The following is a 23,279-nucleotide window of genomic DNA, read 5'->3' as shown; positions in this document are numbered from 1 at the left end:
ACCTATTTTTCAACCCAAACCCTGTTATAAAACACACTAAGGAGGCTGTTTTATTAGGCCTTGGTGCCCCAAAAAGCAAAAGTAAATTTGCTGAGAGTTAGTGCAGGAGTCATGAGCATGTGTTGCCCTCCATAAACAAAGCAGCAGCAAGTAGCCGTTCGAAAGGAACTCACAGTTCAGCACCTCTCGGTAGAGGAGACTAATTAACCCTGGTGGGCCCAAAGCAGACCCTTAAAAAAGTGAACATCAGACCATGTGCTTTTTTTGTCTCAATGCTGGGTGCGTGCTGAGCTGTCCTTCTTCATCCTGACTAATATGCAGGTCCAGGTTTTGCACTCTCATCCAAAATATGTGAGGCATGTGTGTAGGAGGAAAAGTGTTTAAGGAGACCACACAGTTCTTTCATATTCTGGCAGCTACTCCTGGGCATTCATCGCTCATTATGGCAAGTTATCACATCTTCAAGAGCTCTTCCTGAGCGTCCAACATGGCTCGACATGGAACAGTAGGAAGTCCCTTAATCGTTAACATGACCTAGGGCTTTTGTAATTCTTCAGGATAGAATCAAACCGTCAATGAGCCATCAAACATATCACTTCATCATTACATGTTGTGAGCATTTTGATAAATTACAGATGTTCTTGGGTTGTTTGGATAGATCAAGGCATTCGAATAGTTCATGAAACACACCTATATATTTAATCCGAAACAGTGCAGACCACGCCTAAGGTCTTAAAGCTTAAAAATCACAGTTATACAACTTTCCATTTACCCCAGATTTAGTTGCTCAGCCAAGGCATGTTCGGTATCCAAGTTTTGCTTTTCTCCTTTCTGTAAATTCCTGTCCAAAACACCCCAACACACTCAAGGGTCTATATTAAAGGCAACATAGATGACATAGATAGATAGATAGATAGATAGATAGAGAGACATTATGGTTTAAATAATTTGCCAGTGATCTATGAAATAAAGTAAAGAGTTTTCTAATAAAATGAGAACTCTTGCTTAGTGGATATACGCCTATGTACCAGATAAAACAGCTGACATGAAAATTGTAATAGTTTTGACCGCCCATAACAAATACAGCAGTAAGAGAAAAAACAAACAAACAATGATGATGTATAAAAAAACCAGAATTATAAATAATAGTTCCCTATTTAATTGGACAGGCTTAAGAGCAATGTGGGTAAGCTCAGGCCTAACATTATAATTAGATTAATTTGTTAGTATAATTATGCGAAATAAGTAGTCAATGTGTCCCACAGTCCAAAAACACACGTTGCAGGTGGATTGGCGACTCAAAAGTGTCCGTAGGTGTGAGTGAATGTGTGTGTGTGTGTCTGTGTTGCCCTGTGAAGGACTGGCGCCCCCTCCAGGGTGTGTTCGTGCCTTGCGCCCAATGATTCCAGGTAGGTCCTGGACCCACCGCGACCCTGAACTGGATAAGGGTTACAGATAATGAATGAATGAATGAAAGTAGTCAATGTCGATTTTATTAAAAACATAACAATAAATTACCCAAATTTTAAAGAATAAAACAATAAAAAAACAAACTAATACCTACTATTCTTCACAAGGGTCAGTGTAGCTTTGCTCTGATTTGTTCTGTTCTCTTCCTCATGGTTTGTAGTTTCGAGGTGCCTCCACAAATGCCTCTTCATGAACAAGAACATAGACAAAATGATTATGAGAAACGTGTGTCTGCATCAGCCAAGGTCTGAGTGTACGAAGTGTGTATAATGGGCACAACTTGATTTTATTTAGTTTTTAAAAATGATTCAATCATGAATATAAACACTACGAGATTTTAGAAATTCTCAAATATGAAAAAAGACAAAACATTTGCTTTTTGCAAAGGTAATCTACACATCTACTATTCAGAATACCTAACAACTGCCTTCATTTTTATATAAATGACTCCCTACCAGTGCATTAGTAATATATGGTCTGTTTGGAAACTGTATGTTTGGGTGAAGCATTTCCTTTTCCATTTGAAATATCAGTGTCACATTTTCCTCAATATTTAACGGGTCTCACTTCAGAGAACAGGATGACTAATTCAGCAGGGAATTACTCACCTAGCATGAGTTTGACTCAGATTACATCCTGCTATTTTAACAAGGCAGAGTCAAATTGAAAGTGCTCCTGGTTTCTTATCATGAGCAAAAACATCAGACTAAGACTCGGGGTTCTGACAGTTTTCCCAGAGGTGCTAAGCAATGTCAATAAAAAGCACTTTCTTCTGTTACTCCCTACAGTTTCGGACATGCTATATTCCATGTAAGAACTGTGACTGGCTGGAAGGGCAGGTTGTGAGTGGCCTAGAAAGGACAGGCAGATAGAAAGGTAAATATGAACGATGAGCGGAAAAGGGATCAGACAGTAAGCGAAAGGTGGGGGCGGGTCGAGGGTGTTTTAGGAATTGTGGGATGGAGCGGGAATCTGCTGGGAAACGGTAGCTTGGGCCGGACGACTCCACAGATGTTTTAGAAGAGCTAATCTAATCTTTCTGCCAGGCTTCCATCTCTCTCTCTCTCTACCATTCTTTTACTCTACTCCCTCTCCGTTTTCCCTCTTTCCTTTCTCCTGGTTCTTTTGGAAGGCCTGAAATGCGCTTTCATTTTTCTCAGGAGCACCATGTCCTGTGCTGGACCGATCGGCTGCAATTATTCATCTGCCTGTTAGCGGTCATGTTTTCTAGAAGGCTGGGCATGTGCGAATGCAATGAGAAGACATTTTTTTCTTTAGAAAAAGAAATCCTAAAGCCTTTCTAAACGGCATAGTGGTGAATGGGGCATGGTATTCACTTTGGTTGTAATGTCACCCTTGGTGACCATCCATCACAATGGATGAACTCTCATTTTTGCTCAGGTAGTTGTTCATTGAGCAAGACCTGCCTGTTCTTCTGTCCGGATATTTTTGAAAACTCAGTTATAGACTGGAAATTGTACTCTGAAGCCTAAGACTGTATAGGAAAGTTTCAATATCCATTTACTTTAGCCTCCCTCCATCCCTCCTTCCACTGCCTATCACAGTTTAGGAATGGGAAGTCTGGAATATAGTATTCACATTGAAATATAGCAGCAACTCCTCCAGATGCAGAGGTAGTGCATATTCAGGAGTGAAAAAAGTCCACCTATCTGCAGTTTGAATCCACCGTGTCTATCCCAGGACCACCCTCTGAGAGAGGATTCGGAAGGAATATAAATAAAGACCTCATATGAAATGTGTTACTGCTGAAAGACTGTTGGAATATATTTATCAATCCTGGCACATCAAGTTGTCATAAAAACCCCCTAAAGACCCTTTCGATGCATGGCTCCTCAAAGCTTTGAGGAACAGAAACAACAACTTCTAATGTACAAGACATTTAAATGTGTGTAAACCCTCAATTTGAGCTGGTTTCTCCGAGTGACTGTCTGTGAGGAGTTGGTGTGTTCTCCCCGTGTCCGCGTGGGTTTCCTCCGGGTGCTCCGGTTTCCTCCCACAGTCCAAAAACACACGTTGGTAGGTGGATTGGCGACTCAAAAGTGCCCGTAGGTGTGAGTGAATGTGTGTGTGTCTGTGTTGCCCTGTGAAGGTCTGGCGCCCCCTCCAGGGTGTATTCCCGCCTTGCGCCCGATGATTCCAGGTAGGCTCTGGACCCCCGCGACCCTGAATTGGATAAGCGCTTACAGATAATGAATGAATGAATGAATTGATTCACAGAGCTGGAACTCTTAGGAGTCGACTCAGTCACATTGAACTTAAATATTAAAAGTTAAATAAATGCTATAAGTATTTGAAAAAGTGGACATACTCCTTACATAATTCTGGATATTAATGTATTTTTAAATTTAACACATTTTTAAGCTATTGTTCTGAAAGTGTGTAATAAATACCTCACAAGTGGTAAAAACATTAAAAAGTACATGACTAAATTAAGTTTTTTGTATTGTTGTTGTCAACTAAAATGATAATATATCTAACAATAATTAATTACTAAAAGGAGGCTAAAATTAGTAAAAATTTTACTCTAAGACTAAGACAAACTAAATAAAAATGAACTGCCAAAAATCTCACTGAGATTGTCTGGGGTGGTAGAGGCCCTACATTATGTTTTTCCTCCTATATTGCCGTTGTGGTGCCCAATCTCACATCCCAGTCCTGATTTTATTTCCCAAGGACTCTCAGGCAGAATAAAAATATGATATAAAAAAACAACAACTCACCTTTGGCTTAAACATTAGCAAATGGCTTCCAGAAGCAGGAAACCAGAAACTAAGAAATTAATTAATAACTACAAAACATATCACTCCATAAGAACACAATTGCATCACCTTAAGGTTTCCATTCCTGAGTTAGCTTTGTTAGCATTTATCATTACCTTTCAAGACATTATTAAACTTCAAAACTCCTCACTGATATTATCTTATTGATGTGTTGATTTACGAATATGTTTAGGGTCACGCAAATGCTCCATGTAGTACCGGAAAAATCAGGTTGGAATCATGAGAGGGATGTGAGACTAGGCATCACACTGGACCCAGAAGTCCCTGCAGGCCGCAGGACCTCAGCTCTGACTGCAGCCGACAGACATTTCTCTATGCTGTCTGCTGCTGGAGCCAGGGCTCTTGGGCCCAAGTTGCTTCCCTCCTCCGAGCGTCTCTTTCTTCCTCCTCCTCCTTCTCCTCCTCAACTTTTCCATCAGGGAGAGGCGCCAGGAGATGGAGAAAGATGGAGAGGAGTTCTCCAGTACAGAAAATAAAGAGTGTCTAAACTTGGAGCTTGAAGGGGGCAAATTTATCTTCATAACATTGGGTGTGGTGCACATTCACCTCCCTGGTGCTTTTAGGGTCTTGGAGAGAAAAATCCAGCATCTGAGCGATAAATATTAGTTTATTAACGTTCATTCATTCATTATAGGTAACTGCTTATAAGGTTCAGGCTCGCGGTGTGTCTGGAGTCTACCTAGAATCACCAGGCTCAAGGCAGGAACACACCCTGGACATAGTGCCAGTTCATCACAGGGCACCACACACTCACATATTCACTCACACTTGTGGACATTTTAGCAAGGCCAGTCAACCTACCAATGTGTGTTTTTGGACTGTGGGAGGAAACTGGAGTCGGGAGGACACACCAAGCCCTTCATAGACAATCACCTGAGGTGGGGTGACCCACAACCCTGGGACCCTGGAACTGTGTGACAGTGACACTTCCTGTTGCACCGGCGTATCATCATTTAATCACGTATATTACATATATAATACAACATCAAGTCTGTGTCTGTATATATGTATGCAACTCAAATAATATGATTTTGCATTTATTAACGCTTTATAGTAACTAAGCTCTTCACACAGAAGATAGTTCCTGTCGTTGTTGCTCACTAGCAGCTCAACATAGATTTAGCATTTCACACAGAGTCTCAACAGGGTTCTAGCTAATCTGACAAAGAGTGTGAGGAAAAACATGACTCTAAAATATCCACCGAATTAAAGGCAACTAGGTGACCTGCACAAAACTGAGTTTCCTAGAATGGCGTGTACCACTGAGGAACCTTAATTCATCTTAGTGTATTTCTTGTAGTGTGTCCGACTGAATTATTCCATTAATGTTAAAAATAACAGGCTGTAAACATAGGAGTAAACCGCGGAGAGAAGACTTGCGAGAAACTGTAATGAGTTCGCCGTGTTTTGTTTTTGTTTACGGAGACGATGGTATTGGGCAATGTTTCTATCACGACACAGTCCCTGTCCACATAGCACATTGAATGTGAAAGCCATAAAATATATTCTATGATGATTCCATCTTGGCAACAGTGCTTTTTTTTTTTTTTAAACCTCCCTCCCCCCACTTTCCTGCCTCCCGTTCCTCTGCGCGCTTCAGAACATCTGGAGAAGGAGCGATGTTGGTGGAATAAACGGCTGGACAGCTGTTGCTCCTCTCTCCATTTCTCCCTGTTGCTGCTTTCTGTCTCTCGTTCGTTCCTTCTCTTTGTGTCTCTGTGTAAACAGGTGAATAAGCCCAGCTGAGCGTAACTGGCTCTGTTTACATGCAGCCTAACAGTCCTACAATAGCCAGACTATTAGGCAGATTTCAGCAGAGAACATCTCTGCAATAGCAACACTGTGATCTGAAAGGATGTGGAGTTGGCTAGAAGCTGTTGATGAGAAAAGGAAAAGATGCAAGAACACTTAAGAAGATATGGTAGTCAAAAAAAAAAGCTGCCGTTGTCCTCAAAGCAATGGACCGGTCACCCCAGAGCCCAGATCTCAACGTCACCAAATGTGTTTGCAAATCATCAGGGGTATTGCTGGACTAAGAATATCCCACTAACCAACAATATTCAGCCACTATCGTCCTGTGGGTGGCGTCCACTGTCCACTAAAGAAGGACTGAAGAACGACCAACACAAACTCTACAGCAACAGATGACCTGTTGTCTCTGACTTTAGATCTACAAGATGGACCAACAAGGTAGATATGTTTAACAGAGTGGACAGTAAGTGGACACAGTGTTTAAAAACTCTAGCAGCACTGCTGTGTCTGATCCACTCGCACCAGATCACCACAAAATAACACATCACCATCAATTAGTGTCACAACAGTGCTGAAAATGATCCAGCACACAAATTATACCAGCCCCTTGGGGGTCCTGACCACTGAAGAGCACAGGGAAAGGGGGCTAAAAAAGTATGCAGGGCAACGGAACAGCCTACAGTCTGTAATTTCAGAAATACATAGTAAACAATAAGTGTAAAGAGAAGCAGACAGAGTAAGAAAAAACAGAGGAAAAAAGAGAGCTATGGATAAAATATATATTTATATAGAGAGAGAATAGAAGAGAGAAAGTGAAGGAAGGAGGGTGAAAGACAGAAGACAGAAAAAGAGAGAGGTAAGAGGGAGGAGATGGGACGAATGCGATTTCCAGCCAAGCGGAGACAGCATCCGCATCGTGAGAGACACCTGTGAAAACATCATTTTTCATCCCAGGCAGCTGGAGGAAGGAGTAACCGGAGAGAGAGAGAGAGAGAGAGAGAGAGAGAGAGAGAGAGAGAGAGAGAGAGAGAGAAAGAGAGAGAGAGAGACAGAGAGAGAGAGTTAGAGTTTTAGGTTTGTGTGTTCTGCAAATCTACACAGTCTAGAGTCTTACTCTTGCTCGCTTTACCGTTTACATCCATAAGGAAAAATATGGCCACCCCTGTTCAGATGTCAGAATGTGTCCCTGGCAGTTTTCCATGCCCATGGTCGTAGTGTGCTTTCGAAGAGGCTTCACTAGGCATGTCTCTGATGAGGGGACAGAATGCTGTGTAGTTCAATTCAAATCACTTGTTATTTTTAGAGCTCTGTTTACACCTGGAGACGTCACAAAGCAGCTTTACAGAACTCCGTGTCGTAGACCCAAGTGAGCATTGCTGATGTGTCAGTGGTGGACAGGGGTCTCAGCTTCCACTGGTCAACACCTTAAGACACTCTTAGAAATTTTAGACCAAATGGACTCTGGTTCTTAAACTGAGTTCACTCAGGATTCTTTAAACTTGTCCGTGAACACCGGCTTTGATGGGAACCAAGGATGACGCACCAGCGGGGTGGTTGCTCTGTTCCAACGTCACTATTGCTATAAAGAAAGCGCGAGTGTTTTAACATATTTCTGTCTGAGTATCCTGTAAAACACTGAAACACTGAACAGAGCTCTGCTAAACATTGTGAACTGTATTAGAGCCGTAGTGAAGGGCACAAAGAGATGCCCCTTTTGCTCACAGTTACACTGTTATTAAGTGCTCTCTTCAAGGAAGTACTTAGGGCTTAGGGCAGGAATTGGGATGGTGTGTGACTGCTCTGTGATTGGTGGCTTTGAGAATAGTGTGCTGTGATTGGTTAATGCTGCGTCCGATCTGTCTGTGGATATTATTTTTCCTGAGAACACCGGTGGTTGACCTCTGGCCCAGATTCATATTTCTGGGATCTGAACTTTTCAGACTTGAATTTATGAGCCTGTATCTTTAAAATCTGAATTTTTCAAATCTGATTTATTTTTTATGTGAATTTTTCAAATCCGAATATTTCACCACCTCAAAATATCAAGTTTATCAAATGGCATACAAAATAATTAAAACATAAAATTCAAATATTCAGATTCAAATGCTTACATCATCGGTTGAGCTCCAGAAGCTACTTACTTGTTCATAGAAGTTTGAAGGACCTTGGGCCAGTTTGGATGCTATTTACAGTCCAGAATGGCTAAGAACAGTCCGGTAATAGAGGGATGGCACTCATCAGAGAGCTGAGAGCTGCTGTTGTGTTGAAAGCCAGAAGGAAGTGTTTGTTATTCCCCATAGAGGAGGATGTATGAGAGGAGTGTTGGGGTTAAACAGTGTCCACGCTGTTCCTTAACCTGTCAATCATTAAGGGGCCCAATGGACATCTTCTAAAATGGGTTTTCCACAGCTCTCATTGCAGACGAGGGTCTAAAATAATAACAAAAATCATTTATTTTGGCTAGAGATGGCATGATCTGGCATCACTTTTTCTGCTCTAATACTAACACTGAAATCTGTGGTTGATACTGATACCAGTGTCGTACATTCTACATCCAAACCTTTGTTGAAACCCCTGATAATTGACACCGGCTTGGACACAGACACTTAAAAGCTTTTAAAAAATAAAATTATAGGTTCAGTGGGTTCCAGTTAAACTTTCGGAAATACTATGCCCTAGGACCTCAATTTAATTTCAAACCCAAGGGCTTAGGTTGTCAGTGTTAACTTCTTATGTTAATGTTGCCAGTTAATATACAGCACATTATGCAATATTTCAAGCATCCAGACACTAAGAAGCATGTCCACATCCAGCAGTTGGACAGTATTGTGTGTAGGACTGATTTAATGACACACAAATAGATAGAAGCACTAACAAACTGTATGAAACTATTGTTTTACTCACTGTTGATATGCTGGAAGCCATTTTAATTACTGTACTCAGGGTTGGAGAGGCTGTCAGACTTTCCAAATAGGAAATCCGACTTGTGGGGAGTGTTCTATTTGAAATTTCCTACTTGAAATTTGGAAATTCCAACATCCGAGTTCAAATGGAGCGCAGCATAAGGCCCCAGCTTGGAGCAGCTTAGCAGTGGAGGTGTGTTTTCTGTTGTCATGGAATACAATCCAATACCTGGGTATGAGTCAGTGTGATCCAGAACTAATTATGCAACATGCTCATTATGCCCCTGTGACGTAATGCCATCAGCTCTTCACAGCAAATGTTTCAACACCTAGTCTAAAGTCATAAGTAGAAGTTGTTACTGCAGCAAGGGGGAGATACACTACCTGTTGGTTTTAGCAGTGAGGTTGAAATGGACTCTTGAGGTTGAAATGGACTCAGGTCTTTATCTGCATCTGTGGTTTGAACAGAGGTCGTGTTGATAGATTTACAGTTGTGAGATGGTGCTCTATACATTGAACTGGGTCAATATCTCTAATATCCACCACACACAGCAACCCACCCCACACACCGGGTGAAATATTGCAGTGAGCAATATCACTATGCACTGACACAGTACCCCTCAACCTACACAACAGACAGATAGGGAGTGAGGTCAGAGGTCAACAAAGATCATCCTTAAAGCATGTGACCTGCACACTGTTTTTGGGGTGTGTTATTTACCCAAACTCACCTAAATATATAGGTTTACGTCTGTTTACATCTACTCTTGTTGCATTTTACTGGTTCCAAAACCCATTGAAAACCCATTCATTTTATTATGTTTATATTGAAATGGTAGGCATTCATCTCCAAATTGGACCAACTAAGCAAGGGTGTCCAACAGATTAGAGAGTACATGGACGTAAAGGGCTTAAAGGACTTAAAGGGGATGATTGTGGAGAAACACTGTTCTCTCTGGTTACATTCAGAATCTCAGCGTCCTTTAAGTGTAACAGTAGCTTGAGGGGAAAAAATGACTACGTGGCTGAAGTTTAACTTGTAAGTTCTTATCCACTGTTTGAATTATGACAGAAACTCATTTGTAACTTGAGTTGTTTAGTTTTGTAGCACTTTGGCGTAATCTGAAGCAATCTTCAACAACATAAATAAGTCAATATTTCCCACCTGTTAAGCAGGAATAGAGCAATGTCCTTAACTCGATTCGTGCTTTTCAAAGTTTGGAATTCTCGTCGTTGTCTAAAAACCCCAGATGCCTTTTCTCTGCCATGCGCAGACAGGCAGAAAGCTTTTTACTCATTTGCAGACACCAGGGTTTGTAAATACATTAGACTGGTTTTTAATATGCAAACAACTGGAAGAGCCGCAAATAGCGAGGAAACATCCTCAGAATTTTATATATATATATAAAAAAAGTGTTTTTTGATTTTTGATCTCCTTTAAGAATGTCTCCTTTAAGACCACCAGGATAAATGTCACCACTGTGCTGAACATTGTCCTTTACTGGAATAATACCTGGTCCTCGATGGGGTCTTCACCATCAGAGTTGAGTCTCAAGGCTCTGAGATGCAAGTGTGATTTCAACCTAGAGTCTGTGGTAGAACATTTCACATTAGTCTTGTTATTAGCTAAAAGCACTGTACTGTACAATAGTAAACTCTTCCAATAAAAAGTCTTCCGCTGCAGAAATACCTTCAGTGTGAAGGACAGAAATAACACACACTACACAGAAATCACATTGACAAAGGTAAAGGGTGTACAGCTGACCCATCTTAGGTATAAATATACATACCTACCAAATGTGTAGAATCCAGCTCTTAACTTAACCCTAAAAATAAACCATGCAGTAACCCTAATCATGCCCTTTGTCTTTAATTCTACAGTTAAACCTAACCCTGATTTTAACTCTAAACTTAACCATAGCTTTAATTATTCCCCTAAACATAATTACAGCTCTAATCCTGCCCCTAACACTATCCATAATCCAAAACCTACTTTTAACCCTAAACATTACACTATGCTTAGATTTATGCTCCAAAAGGTTAGAAGCCGCAGGATTTTCTCCTGCGTAATGTTCTTCCACAACAGTTTACATGTCTGTTTCTGTGATACTTCCTTGTTTTCATAGCAGACTGTGTGGATTTAGTGAAACAGCACCACCACTGGACAGGAGCAATCTTAGTGATTGAGCAACAAATGATAACTAGTGATAAGTTAGAAATTTTACAAATTGCTACATTTAAACACATGTTCACTATTTTAATGAGATCTTGTTGGTACATATTAAACAATATCCTATGTATTGAGTTGCAGTATATATTTTTGAAAGCTGAATTGCTTTGGTACTGTATATCTTTATAGGTGAATGAAGACAACAGCAGTCATACTTATCAAAGATAATGGGTAGGGTGCATGATCAGTTTCTTGGTTTATTTTAAGACATTTCAAATCTTCAGACATCAGACATTCCACAGACTGTTGCTTAAATGCAGCGGCTGAAGGCATCACACTGGTAAATTATAATTGAGAAATAACATCAGAACAATTGTCAGAACAAAACATCAGTGACCTGATGGCCTGCACCATCAGTGTTTCTGATCTACTTTACTCTTCAGATCGGAGATGTGATACTACGTGTTGACCTAACTTTAGTTGTTTCACACTTTGACACTGGGAAGCTACTATGACTCAATGGCTCGTGATTGTATTTAATACACAGATAAATGCGACCAGTTCTGAGCTACCTTCGCTGTATTTGTGAGACTTTGCGATATGCATATCTGCAATATTTGTCAAGATTAAATACATCATACTTGTTTGCTATTTAAATAGATATACATATATTTATATATATGTCCTTTTAAATTAGTTTTACCTTAAGACCATAGATGCTTTAATTGTTTAGCAACTGTGAACTTTTGACTGCAACGTAAATTAAAATAAAATGTCACCATAAATAATAGCAATTATACATTCAAACAATAGCATAATAGTTTCTCAAAACTTGTGTCAGGATTTTTAAAATATTTTCTGGTGGGAAGTGCTAGTGAGCAGTCCGTCTTCTGTAAATGCACATCCTTTGGAGTATAGCTTGTGTCAGATATAGTAAATTGATCTCCAGATTTATCCATGCAATGTTACTTCATATCAAGCCGAAGTCCATCAAAGCACCTCTTCAAAGCATCTCTTGTCCTTTAACAATTGAAACTCCACATCTCTGCTTATCCCCTTCTGAAATGACCTGGCAGTAGTGCAAGGAAAAAGTGCGACACAGCGACAGGACACATACAACAACATTGACACAACTGTTGCACGTAAGACAAAGAGCTGCGAGAGCGCAGAACACAGGATTGTAGGGGCATTGGTAGTGGACAACCTTTACAAGAGACACAACATACAGACATACACAGCTTCAGACATACAGGCATAAAAGCTGGGATCCAGAGGCGTGCAGGAGTTCTCAGAGGTTCTGCTAGGAGCTTGAGGATCTTGATGTTTCTTACTGGGTGTCCTTCCAGAACACTTCTTTCAATCCTCTCGCTTCCCATCATTATCGACAGCCACAGCCCTCCACTACCATGTCTTGGTAGTTTTTCAGCACTACATGTTCATCCTGGTCAAGATAGAGCAATGCGATTGGGCTGAGGGCTGTGGGCACACAACAAGCCCGTGGCACTGCTCCGTTGACGGAGTTCAGCAGCGTCTGCACCATGGCATGGCTGGACGAGTTCATGTGGTCAGCCAGTGGGAATCGGCATTCACCCAGGCAGAAGAAGGCATCGTAGCCTGTTGGAGCCACGATCCACTTGTTCCACCCAACGTCTTTGAAGTCCACATAGAGCGGGTGGCGACGGCACCGAGCACGGGACAAGCGCTTGAGCTTTGCTGATCGTCCACCGCCGTTCCGCTTCACCCGTCGCTCTGTCCACCCGACATTCCAACCTGCGTCTGATATCTGACCTCTGCCATTTCTAACCCTGCTCCCTCCCCTCCTGGCCCTGGCGGTCCTCTTTCCGAAGGGTACCAGTGGTTCACTGCGCCCATCATGGCTGTATGTAACCAGTAGTGGTCTCTGTCGCATCCAGCTGTGCTCATCCTGGCTTGCAGACCTACGCACTCTTAGATGTCCCTCTGTGTCTACATCCTCTGCCGAATAGCTGTTGTTATCTGGGGTCATTTCCAGGATAAAGGACACACTCCCTAACAAATCAGACAATTTTTTAAACAGTTCTCCCTCAAGAGGGAAGACCTCCCAAGACTTCCTGGATGACCTGGGGTTTCGAGTCAGCTGTCTTGAATGGAGTAACTTTGGATTTGTGTCGGTTGCACCGGTGAGATAAAGGCTTATGGTGTGAGGTTTGGAGCCACGATCTGTTCCGTCATGAAAGAAACGTAGCTCTGCCGAAACCACATTTTCGTAGGTTGGAATAGAGGACAGGTTGAAGGCCATATGTATCCTTCCACTCTTCGCTCCTTTGTCAGGGAGGTCTGAAGACACTGTAATGAGAAGAGGAGAAAGAAGAGAGAAAGGAGGGAAAAGCATAGGATTTCATTTGAGTTACTTGCTAAGTTTGTGGTCTTGATACTATGTTAGATTAAATGTTCCTTTCCAGTGAGCGTCTGTCTGGTTGCCCTGGGTAATGGCATCATACTGTAACTAAATCATAATTACACATCATTTTCTGGGAGCACTTTTCAAATCTGCTCCAAGATCTCTAGACGAAAGCCAAGACTGCAACAGCAAACAGTTGGTGCATTGACTTCACAGATTTCACATTGGGCATTTTGGCAGCAAATGACATTTTATGGACGTCCACACATTGCTCTGCTCTGTTATTGGTGAGCTCAGTTGCTAAGGCAGTCGAAACAATCAGACCTCTGTGTGGCCAAATCCTAACTGGTCTTACCTGCATGGTGGAAACTGCGAACGGTATTGGCCCCTTGCACGTGCTTTATAGGGTAGCTGAAGTCTGGGTCTTCTATTAGATGGTATTGTTCTGTGTGGAACCTGTAAAGGTCCAAGATATACTGGGGTACAAGTGCTCCAGGACGGGGGTTGGGATGAGACTGTAGGCCAAGTCGAGTCAGCAGGAGGTTCTGGATGGTCTGGGTCAAACTGGGCTCTAGAGAGGTGACCAGGTTTCCATCTGAATGGCTGGACTCCCCCTGACGACCCGATAAAGCTTGAGGTAGCAGTAGGGTCATCAGAACCAGAAGGCTAGCAGGGAACATGGTGGACCTAGGACAAGAACACATGAAAGTAATTACCGTTCTAAAGGTTCAACCTTTTCCCACTCCTGATCTCGGTCTTACACTAGATCAACGGATTTACAGCTATGTTTGTCTAACTACTTACTTTCTATAAAAAGCCATTGTGCAATGTTTTTGTTGCTAATTTATTGGACTCATGTAAGTGACAGTAACTGCAGAAACAGCAGCAAAGGGAAAAGGGGTTTGCTCAGCACAGGATATGGCTGTGCTGTTTGATTTAGGTCTTCGCCTATGTCCTGTTAGACCAATTCATTAAGCGCCAGTCCCCCTCTTTGATTTAAATGACAAATGAGAATAACTTGTAGCGTCGATCATTAGCATACTGACTCGTGTTGTCCAGACCTTCATTCTGGTGAACAATTTAAAACTTCTCCCTTCATTACATTATGTCAGTATTTGGAAAAATCCTTCAAGTTTAGTTCTACAATGTGCATAGACCTGGTTTGACTATACAGCATTGCTGTTGTCTTGTTCCCTCTTCTGCTGTTGGGCAATGTGGAGTTATCTCAGACTCAGATGGTGTTTAAGATGACCCGTTTTATCTCCCGTGGAGATCTTATCTTTTGAATCTGTTGCAAAGGAGCAGGTAGGCGTTGATTGATGAAACACAAAGGTGTGTTTGACACCTCATTCGCTCTATTAAGCAGAGATTGAAGAAAGCAGAGGTTGTTATCTTCCATCTAGCTCTCTTTTTCTGCATAAACCTGAACACTTTATTGCACTTCTGATGTGAAGGAGTGGCGCTTTTCTGTTTCTCTTCTTAAACTCAAGCAGTATTTGCCTTGGCATTAACATATGGAATCCACATTCACGTCCATAAAACTTTCACAACGTCACAACTGGGAGAAGGCAAGGTACAATGCAACTTATTCCAATAAACTGTACAGCTAACCACAGCATGGTTAGGTAAGATCAGAATAGTGAGGAGGCCACAGGACTAGTTTGTGGTCAAGCTGGGAGATTGTAATGTGTATGCAGGCCAATTCTACAGACTGAAGTGATCTGGGGGTATTGTCATATTAACGGATGGATCTGTTCCCTTTAACTTCTTTGACTCATAAAGCAGTGGTTCTGAAATATTGTAAAACACATGGCATAACCCAAGTCAAGCCCAGCTCATGATATTTGATCCTCCCACACATCACTTGCCAGTGCCGTAAGAGATTGCCCAATTGTGTCTGTAATCTGGGTTCTGTACTTGAGGGTAATTGCGGAGATTCTTCAGAATGAGGTTATTAAAATATTTTACCTTTTGGGGGCCAAATGCAAATAAAAAATAAGTATTTCCCAAATACAAAATGTATTAAAATTCATAGAATTATAAATGTATTTGTTCTCTTGAGTACATGGGGATTAATGTAACCTTCTGGCAGGTCTAATCATAAATATTGGTCTTGAACATAGACATTCCATAGGCTTTCCAGGTCTTATTGTAGAACGAACTACAGACAATGCCAATATCAGGATACTGTTGTTAGTTGGGAATGATGTTGTTCAAGGATCTGTCTGAAAATCAGACACATACATAAACCTCATCCCTCCCCAATTTTTGGATTCCGCTTGCCTAACATATGACATTTCCCTCAGTCAGGTCCAGACAATACACCACGCCACCAGCAGAACAGAATAAGTGACCTCTACCAATCCCATTGTGTAGGATTTTACTGAGAGGCTTCCGCAGACTTGACCCCTGGAGGAGCACATCTTTACCTTCTTCACTTAATTGAAACCCAAGGTGCCCCAAGCTTAATTTAGCAGCCAGCTGTGGCTGCTTTCACTTCTCCTCCACCATGTGTGTTTATGTTTGGTGAGTGTCAGGATGTCACAGTGTGATTGGGTTCGCCCCACGTAGCCACTTCCCCTGAGGGGAGACACGTAATCAGTGATAAGAGGGAAGGGGGGCTGGAGGGTGTGGAAAAAAGTGTTTATTAGATTCTAGGCTGACCCTGGAACAGACGGCGAGATGACCCCAGCAGACACTGGGGAGCTAGGCTCGTGCCATCGAGACAGTCATGTGACCTCATGCTCTTAGAACTAGAACTGTGGAGCATGAAGGATCTGCTGTTTTCTCTTGCTCTCTCTTCCCCTGTCTTGCACCTTATCCCTTAGCTTCCTGTTACCATTCTGCTCTGACTGAAATGGATATATCATTGTTCAAAAGGGCACACACACACACAATAAAAGTTTTTCAAATGGAACATGTAAGCACTTTTTATAGTCAAGACTATACTCCTAGTAGGTAGATGTCGCAGTCACACAGCTCCAGGGTCCTGGAGGTTGTGGGTTCGAGTCCCGCTCCGGGTGACTGTGAGGAGTGTGGTGTGTTCTCCCTTTGTCTGCGTGGGTTTCCTCCAGGTGACTGTCTGTGACGTTGGTAGGTGGATTGGAGACTCAACATGTCCGTAGTGTGAGTGAATGTTTGTGTGTCGCCCTGTGAAGGACCGGTGTCCCCTCCAGGGTGTATTCGCCCCTTGCGCCCAATGGTTCCAGGTAGGCTCTGGACCCACCGCGACCCTGAACTGGATAAGAGTTTACAGATAATGAAGGAATGAGTAATTCATATTCCACATTACTGTCACTATGTGCTTCGAAGAAGTTTTTCTGTGTTCTTTCTTGAAGAACAGCCATGGTCTAAAGTACAGAGAAGTAAGCTTGAGACTGCAATGTCACTAGTTCCATTCCCTGGGAAAAATGGGATGGAGTTAGTGAAGGAACTATTCAACATTCACAGCTGACATGCCCTTGAGCAAGACAAACAATCCAAACAACACCAGGGTGCTGGGATTGTTGGTCCTCTCACTGCTCCAATTGTGGATGTGGAGTCTCAGTTATCCCAAGGGGATTCTCAAGGGGGGGTCCTCAGAATGTCCAAAAGAAGATGACCCACTTAAACATTCAAAGTAGCCATAGCACAGCTTTCTCTAAACCCCTTCCCTAAACCTTGAATATCCAATCATAGCGTAGCACCTGTAACTAGGGCCTTGCACAATCAAAGAATATATACAAGGCCAACTTCAATAATACAAATTGCATACAGAGTCCTGGTTAATACACTATCGGGTGGTTTCCCTAGAGAGGGATTAAGCTTAGTTTCAATGGAAAATCACAATTCAATATACTTTGTAGTCCAGGATTATTCTTTAACCCTGTCTGGGTGTCCACCCCTAAATATAGTGCAGGTATACCCCTGTATATACTGTGTTTAGTGAAAGTCACCAAGTCAGTAAAAGTATTAAACTATATAATCTACCAGCTATACAAGGGAGACAAACTATATATATCCTTGAGTTCAGAAGAAGCAGCGGTCAAGCAGGTGTCTACACATTTTTGACCACAATAACACTGTGTGTGTGTGTGTGTGTGTGTGATACACAGGCTTGGGGCCAACTGGGGACTGTGCTGATTTATCTCTGCCACCGTCTTCATGTTACGCTCTGTAACCCTCCATCCCTCCACTCTCTTCCTGTTGTTCTTCCCTTCTTTCTTTCCTTCCCTATACTCCTGCTCCCTCACTCACTTGCCCTCTCTCATTCTCTCACTTTCTCTCTTAAAACAACACAGGCTCAAGTTAGCCATACGCACACACACACACACACACACACACACACACACACACAAAAGTTTGTATCCAGCCAATGTCAGGACGTGGGAATCAATTGGGAAGGCTGAATACCCCAGTTACATATTTTGTGTTTGTGTGTGTTTGTGTGTGTTTATACCTATAGGTACACATGTCCTTCTATGCCCTAGTAATATATAAGTATAAACAACAAAACTAAATTTAAGAATTAGCCTAAACTTAACCCTAAACCTGAGGATTTTTATGCTCCATCTATTTATAAAATAATTGCATGTTCATATGAAGTAATGACCATTTCGATAGTCTTCTAAGAATAGGTCAGTGTGTTTGTAGGTTAAAACTGTGTGAGGGTGTTCATGTTTCTCGTAAAACAAAATCCTGTTTAAGGTTGTGCGCGCTGTATGACAACTGCACAGATGGAGGTGCAGACAGATGGAGACCGGTGGCTCAGTGTCTCCTGTGTTAAGGAAATGAAATCCTGAGAATAATACAGCAGATAACCTGCATGCTGGTTTTATTGGAGGGTATTAGCACCCTACTGTAATTTTTTCCAGCTGGGCTGGTTTAAGGCTAATGATACAGGCCTGCAGACCTCCTGCAGGAAGAAAGCTGCTGAACTGAGCTGTAAAGCCTCTTTACACCTAACGTTAATATGAAACCATTGTTATGTAAATCAACAGTCGTGGGCCACTGAAATATTAGGAGTGTTGCCCAAGGACTCTTATGACCAGGTGCACTTGCTAAATTCAGGAATTGCCGACCAGTCTTCTATATGGAGAGCATCAGTGTTGTCCACTATGCCATTACCACCACAATCGAGAAGTCAATACAAAATAAACAAGGACAGAGCAACTACAGAGGTTGTCATGGTTACACTACAGTACCCTGCTATGAGTACAAGGGTTTTGGACTTAGTGAGGCAGTTGTATCTACATATATCTGGGAGCTGTGTAAACCAATGTGATCCCTTATATGAAGGCATGCAGATATCAAAAGCAGATTCCGTTCAGTGTGGTCAGAGTGGTTTGGGCCACTTTCTCAATGTCCCCTCAGGTGCTTTGGGCGATAGGACTTTTGTGGTTTCTTCTTGAAAACCGCTGCCAAAAAAATTAAATGCTCTGGAACACACCATGCTCAATGCCAAGAGGCAGCTGAAAGGGTATGAAGCCTCCCAGCATTTGATCTAGCAGTGAAACGGTGTTCTTAAGGGTGCTTGAGCTACATCTAGCACTTCAGGGATGAACAGCAATGGTGCTTTTGATCAAGAGCTGATCACGTTTGGATTACACATTAATCACATTAATGCAAAGTGTAAAAGGCTCCTAGAGCCAGATAAAGTCATAGGTTGATGGGATTCCTGGATTCAAACACTCGTTATTCCAAACAAAGGCACACACATACACACACAGAATCTTGTATATGTGAATTTTGGGGACATTACACAGACTTGCATTCATTTGTGGAGCTTAACCCTAACTAGATGAGTCTTTAAAATATGAGTGTGTGAACAGGGTTTGGTTCCCACAATGGTATTTCTCCCTCTTATACACACACACACACACACACACACACAAAACAGGCCAACAGACAGAAACACAGACACACACCCAGCGATGCTTGCCAAGGTTTGTCTCAGAGTAGACTAAAGACGTCCCAAAGGAGTGGAGTAGACCAGACAAGACATTGCCTCACAGAAGCACAACATTTTCACAAAGAGATAGTGAAGCTCTGAGAGTCGGATGCACCAACACACTTCTGATTAGTCTACTGACCGTTTTCCTGGACATGGACTAAGCCTAGTCTTGGAATTCCAATGTGAAATTGCAGTTCAAGTGTGACTTCCTTTTGTGGGGTTAATCTCTGTCTGACATTTATCTTGCTGTCCTGTACTAACAACACTTCTGGGAAGGCTTTAGGCTAGATGTAGGAACACTGCTGTGAAGACTTGATGGCATCCAACCAGGTACTGATGCTGGATGATCTGTTCTGGAGCACAAATGCCATTCGGACTGGTCAGGTCCTCAAGGGAATGCATTTCCCAATTCCTGGAGGCCATTAGACAACCCTTGGCATAGAGCATGGTGAACTTCAGCTCATGTGCAGCTGCTCCCGAGTGTCCCATTTCATTTTTATGCTTTTCTATAGAGCTGTCTATGCACACTTGCGAATCTTGGTTTCCAGTCTACTCGTGTGTAAGATTTTTAACAATATCTTCTCTGTCCACTACAAGGTATATATTAAATATTCTCTCCACTATCTAAACAACATTTTTCCCCAATGATTTGTCATCCCTGGAAATCAAACAAGTGTCCAGTTAATTTTGTCTGCCCTGTGCTGCTCACCCCTCGCCAGTCAGACAGTGAGAAAATCATGACCATTAAGAGACATGTGCTGGGAAAAGGAAGACTCGCAAGAAAACCCTTGTGGAAAGGTCAGTGTCCTGCAGCATTGGCCGGCCAGATTCGATGATCCAGCTTTCGCGTACCCTCCAATGGGGCTCTGGTTTGGTTGGAACGTGTGAGCTTCTCACTCTTACACAAAGAGCTCAGAGGAATGTGGAGGAAACATCAGTGACACCAGATGAAACGTGATGCTGCGTAAACACCAAGTCATGCATATCCACTGGGCAGAATGTAAGATTATGTTTTTTTTGCTGCTCATGCAGGAATTTTCAGCTCTAATATCCACTAGATGTAGCTGTGACATTGCTGTGAGGATTTGATGGCACAACCTTACTGAGGTCACTATTTGTAATACACAGTAGGAAGACAGATAACAAGAACACCATGATGCATACACTTACTAGAACTCAGAACTAGACATAGGCTTTAGGCAGATTATATATAAGTATGGAAAGATATGATTTAAAATTAGATTTGAATGGAGAACAGAATTCCAGAGTTTAGGTGCAAATCTAGAAAACCTCTCCTTCCAAAGCTTTGATGGTTGGAAGGAGGAATGGTGAGTAGCCCCTCAGTGCGTGACCTGAAAGTGCTGAAGAGTTTATAGAGAAGAAGAAGCTCAGACAGATATGAAGGAGCGAAATTGCTAAGAGGTAAGAAAAATTCTGAATACAATATTTGACTGGAAGCCAGTGTTCTTCTAACTTCTCTACTTCCTCCACTGCTCCAAAGCTCAGTATAAAGAGGGGTTTTACACATCTAGCTGACGTTTGGCATTGAGCATGTTCAACTTCAGCTTCACCGACGTTGCTAGATATGTCCAAGATGCGTGCACCTCAAAGCAGATTAATTCCTTCCTTAGAATGTGGGTCTACACACGTTTGGACATATGGAACAGCAGTGTTTGGAAATGCATATATGTGTATGGAGTGTACAGTTTTATTCCTGGTAAATAAAAAAAATAAATGTATGTTAAACTGCATTATGAGCATCTGAGAAATTAACAAGGCTCAAGCTCTTATCACAGACATATGGATTAATGTTTGTTGGTGTTGATGTTTTATTACAGTTCTCAGAATGAAATGACAGTGGTAAAGGCTAGATAGCGATAATCATATCTCTGTCTTTTACATAATGGTTTGGGACCAGTTCAACGAGTAGATTAGATTACCGTATACACTTTTAGTCCATGTGCACAAGCAATGAATAGCTTCTAATAAAGAAAAGATGCTTCTACACTCACTGTCCACTCTCTCTCAGCTCCACTGACAATTCAGGTGCCCATTACATCTCTACAATGACATATTGTAGGCCTTCGGTTGCTTTGCATCTTCAATGGTCAGGACCCCCACAGAGCAGGTGTGATGTGGTGGTGGATCATTCTCAGCGCTGCACTGACACTGATGTGGTGGTGGTGTGTTAGTGTGTGTTGTGCTGGTGCGAGTGGATCAGACACAGCAGTGCTGCTGGATTTTTTAAACCCTGTGTCCTCCCACTGTCCTACCTCATTGGTCCACCTTGTAGATGTGAAGTCACCGACAGTAGGTTATCTGTTGCTGCACAGTGTGTGTTGGTCGTCCTCTAGTCCTTCATCAGTGACACAGCAGGCGGTTGGCTGGATATTTTTGGTTGATGGACTATTGTCAGTCCAGCTGTGACACCGATCCACTCGTGAAACAACAACACACACTAACACACTGCCAAAAGTGCCGAACCTGCTCTGTGGTTGTCCTGACCATAGTAGAACAGTGTGGAAGGGGGCAACAAAGTATGCAGGGCAACAGATGGACTACAGTTTTAAATGGTTGAAGTACAGAGTGCTCCTGTGTGGTCAGTGGAGCTGAGAGAAAGGGACAGTGAGTGAAGAAACAAGGAGGTCATTTTAATGTTTTGGTTGTATATATATATATATATATATATATATATATATATATCCATCCATCCATCCATTATCTGTACCGCTTATCCAATTTTAGGGTCGCGGGGGGTCCAGAGCCTACCTGGAATCATTGGGCGCAAGGCGGGAATACACCCTGGAGGGGACGCCAGTCCTTCACAGGGCAACACAGACACACACACATTCACTCACACACTCATACCTACGGACACTTTCGAGTCGCCAATCCACCTGCAACGTGTGTTTTTTGGACTGTGGGAGGAAACCGGAGCACCCGGAGGAAACCCACGCTGACACGGGGAGAACACACCAACTCCTCACAGACAGTCACCCGGAGCGGGAATCGAACCCCCAACCTCCAGGCCCCTGGAGCTGTGTGACTGCGACACTACCTGCTGCGCCACCGTGCCGCCCCATATATATATATATATATATATATATATATATATGTGTGTGTGTGTGTGTGTGTGTGTGTGTGTGTGTGTGTGTGTGTGTGTTTACTCACGTCCAGGTGTGGTGAGAAGTGTGCAGAGTCCATGGTTTGTCTTTGAGCTCCAGCGTTACGGACCCTCGCCTCTTGCGCTCTCCTAAGAAGCCGGTTTCCCCTTTCTCTCTCTCTCTCAGTCTCCCTCTATGTCTCTCTACCGTGTTGGTTGCTGGGTAGCGACAGGTTGGACTCCATGCTGCAGGGCCGAGCGAGGGAGTGAGAGATGGAGTGAAGGGATGTAGCAGCGGAGCAAGAGAACAAGAGTGTGAGGAAGGGAGGGACGAGTGACCCTCTGCGCTCACGCGCTCATCCTGCTGTCAGCTTCAGATAAGCGCTCACTTAAAAAATATCCACCGGCTTCCCTCTGGCCCCTGGACCTCTACTCTTCTCTCTCTCTCTCTCTCTCTCTCTCTCTCTCTCTCTCTCTCTCTCTCTCTCTCTCTCTCTCTCTCTCTCTCTCTCTCTCTCTCAACTCCTCTTCTGCTGAGCCACTGCTGCTGCTGACTTCTGCTGCCACAGCTGCCACTCGACCGATGAAGCAGCTTGAGTGAGCCTTGGATAAAAAGAGTAGAAAAAGAGAAGTGGAAGTTTTGAAAAAAAGAAAAGTCCCTCGTCTGGGTTTATCCCTGGCTTCTGGAACTGCCTGTGTTCCTTTCCTCTCTCGTTCTGTCTCTTCTTCTCTCTTTCACTCTCCTCCCCTTTTTCCTCTCTCTCTCTC

General features: G+C 42.7%; 1 protein-coding gene across 1 annotated transcript; it reads right to left on the bottom strand.

Annotated features, from left to right (window-relative positions):
• Window positions 1-11,239: 11,239 nt before the first annotated feature.
• bmp16 (bone morphogenetic protein 16) lies at window positions 11,240-23,260 on the bottom strand. Its single transcript, XM_066684914.1, has 3 exons — window positions 22,580-23,260; window positions 13,832-14,163; window positions 11,240-13,421 (listed from the first exon to the last, which is right to left on the bottom strand). The coding sequence occupies exons 2-3, from the start codon at window positions 14,154-14,156 to the stop codon at window positions 12,475-12,477; spliced, it is 1,272 nt and encodes a 423-aa protein (XP_066541011.1). The 5' UTR covers window positions 14,157-14,163; window positions 22,580-23,260; the 3' UTR covers window positions 11,240-12,474.
• Between the last annotated feature and the right edge of the window lie 19 nt (window positions 23,261-23,279).

This window comes from Hoplias malabaricus, chromosome 11 (assembly GCF_029633855.1).
Source record: "Hoplias malabaricus isolate fHopMal1 chromosome 11, fHopMal1.hap1, whole genome shotgun sequence".
Taxonomy (NCBI): Eukaryota; Metazoa; Chordata; class Actinopteri; order Characiformes; family Erythrinidae; genus Hoplias; species Hoplias malabaricus.
The sequence above is the reverse complement of the archived record's forward strand: the minus strand, read 5'-3'. Positions and strand labels throughout refer to the sequence as shown.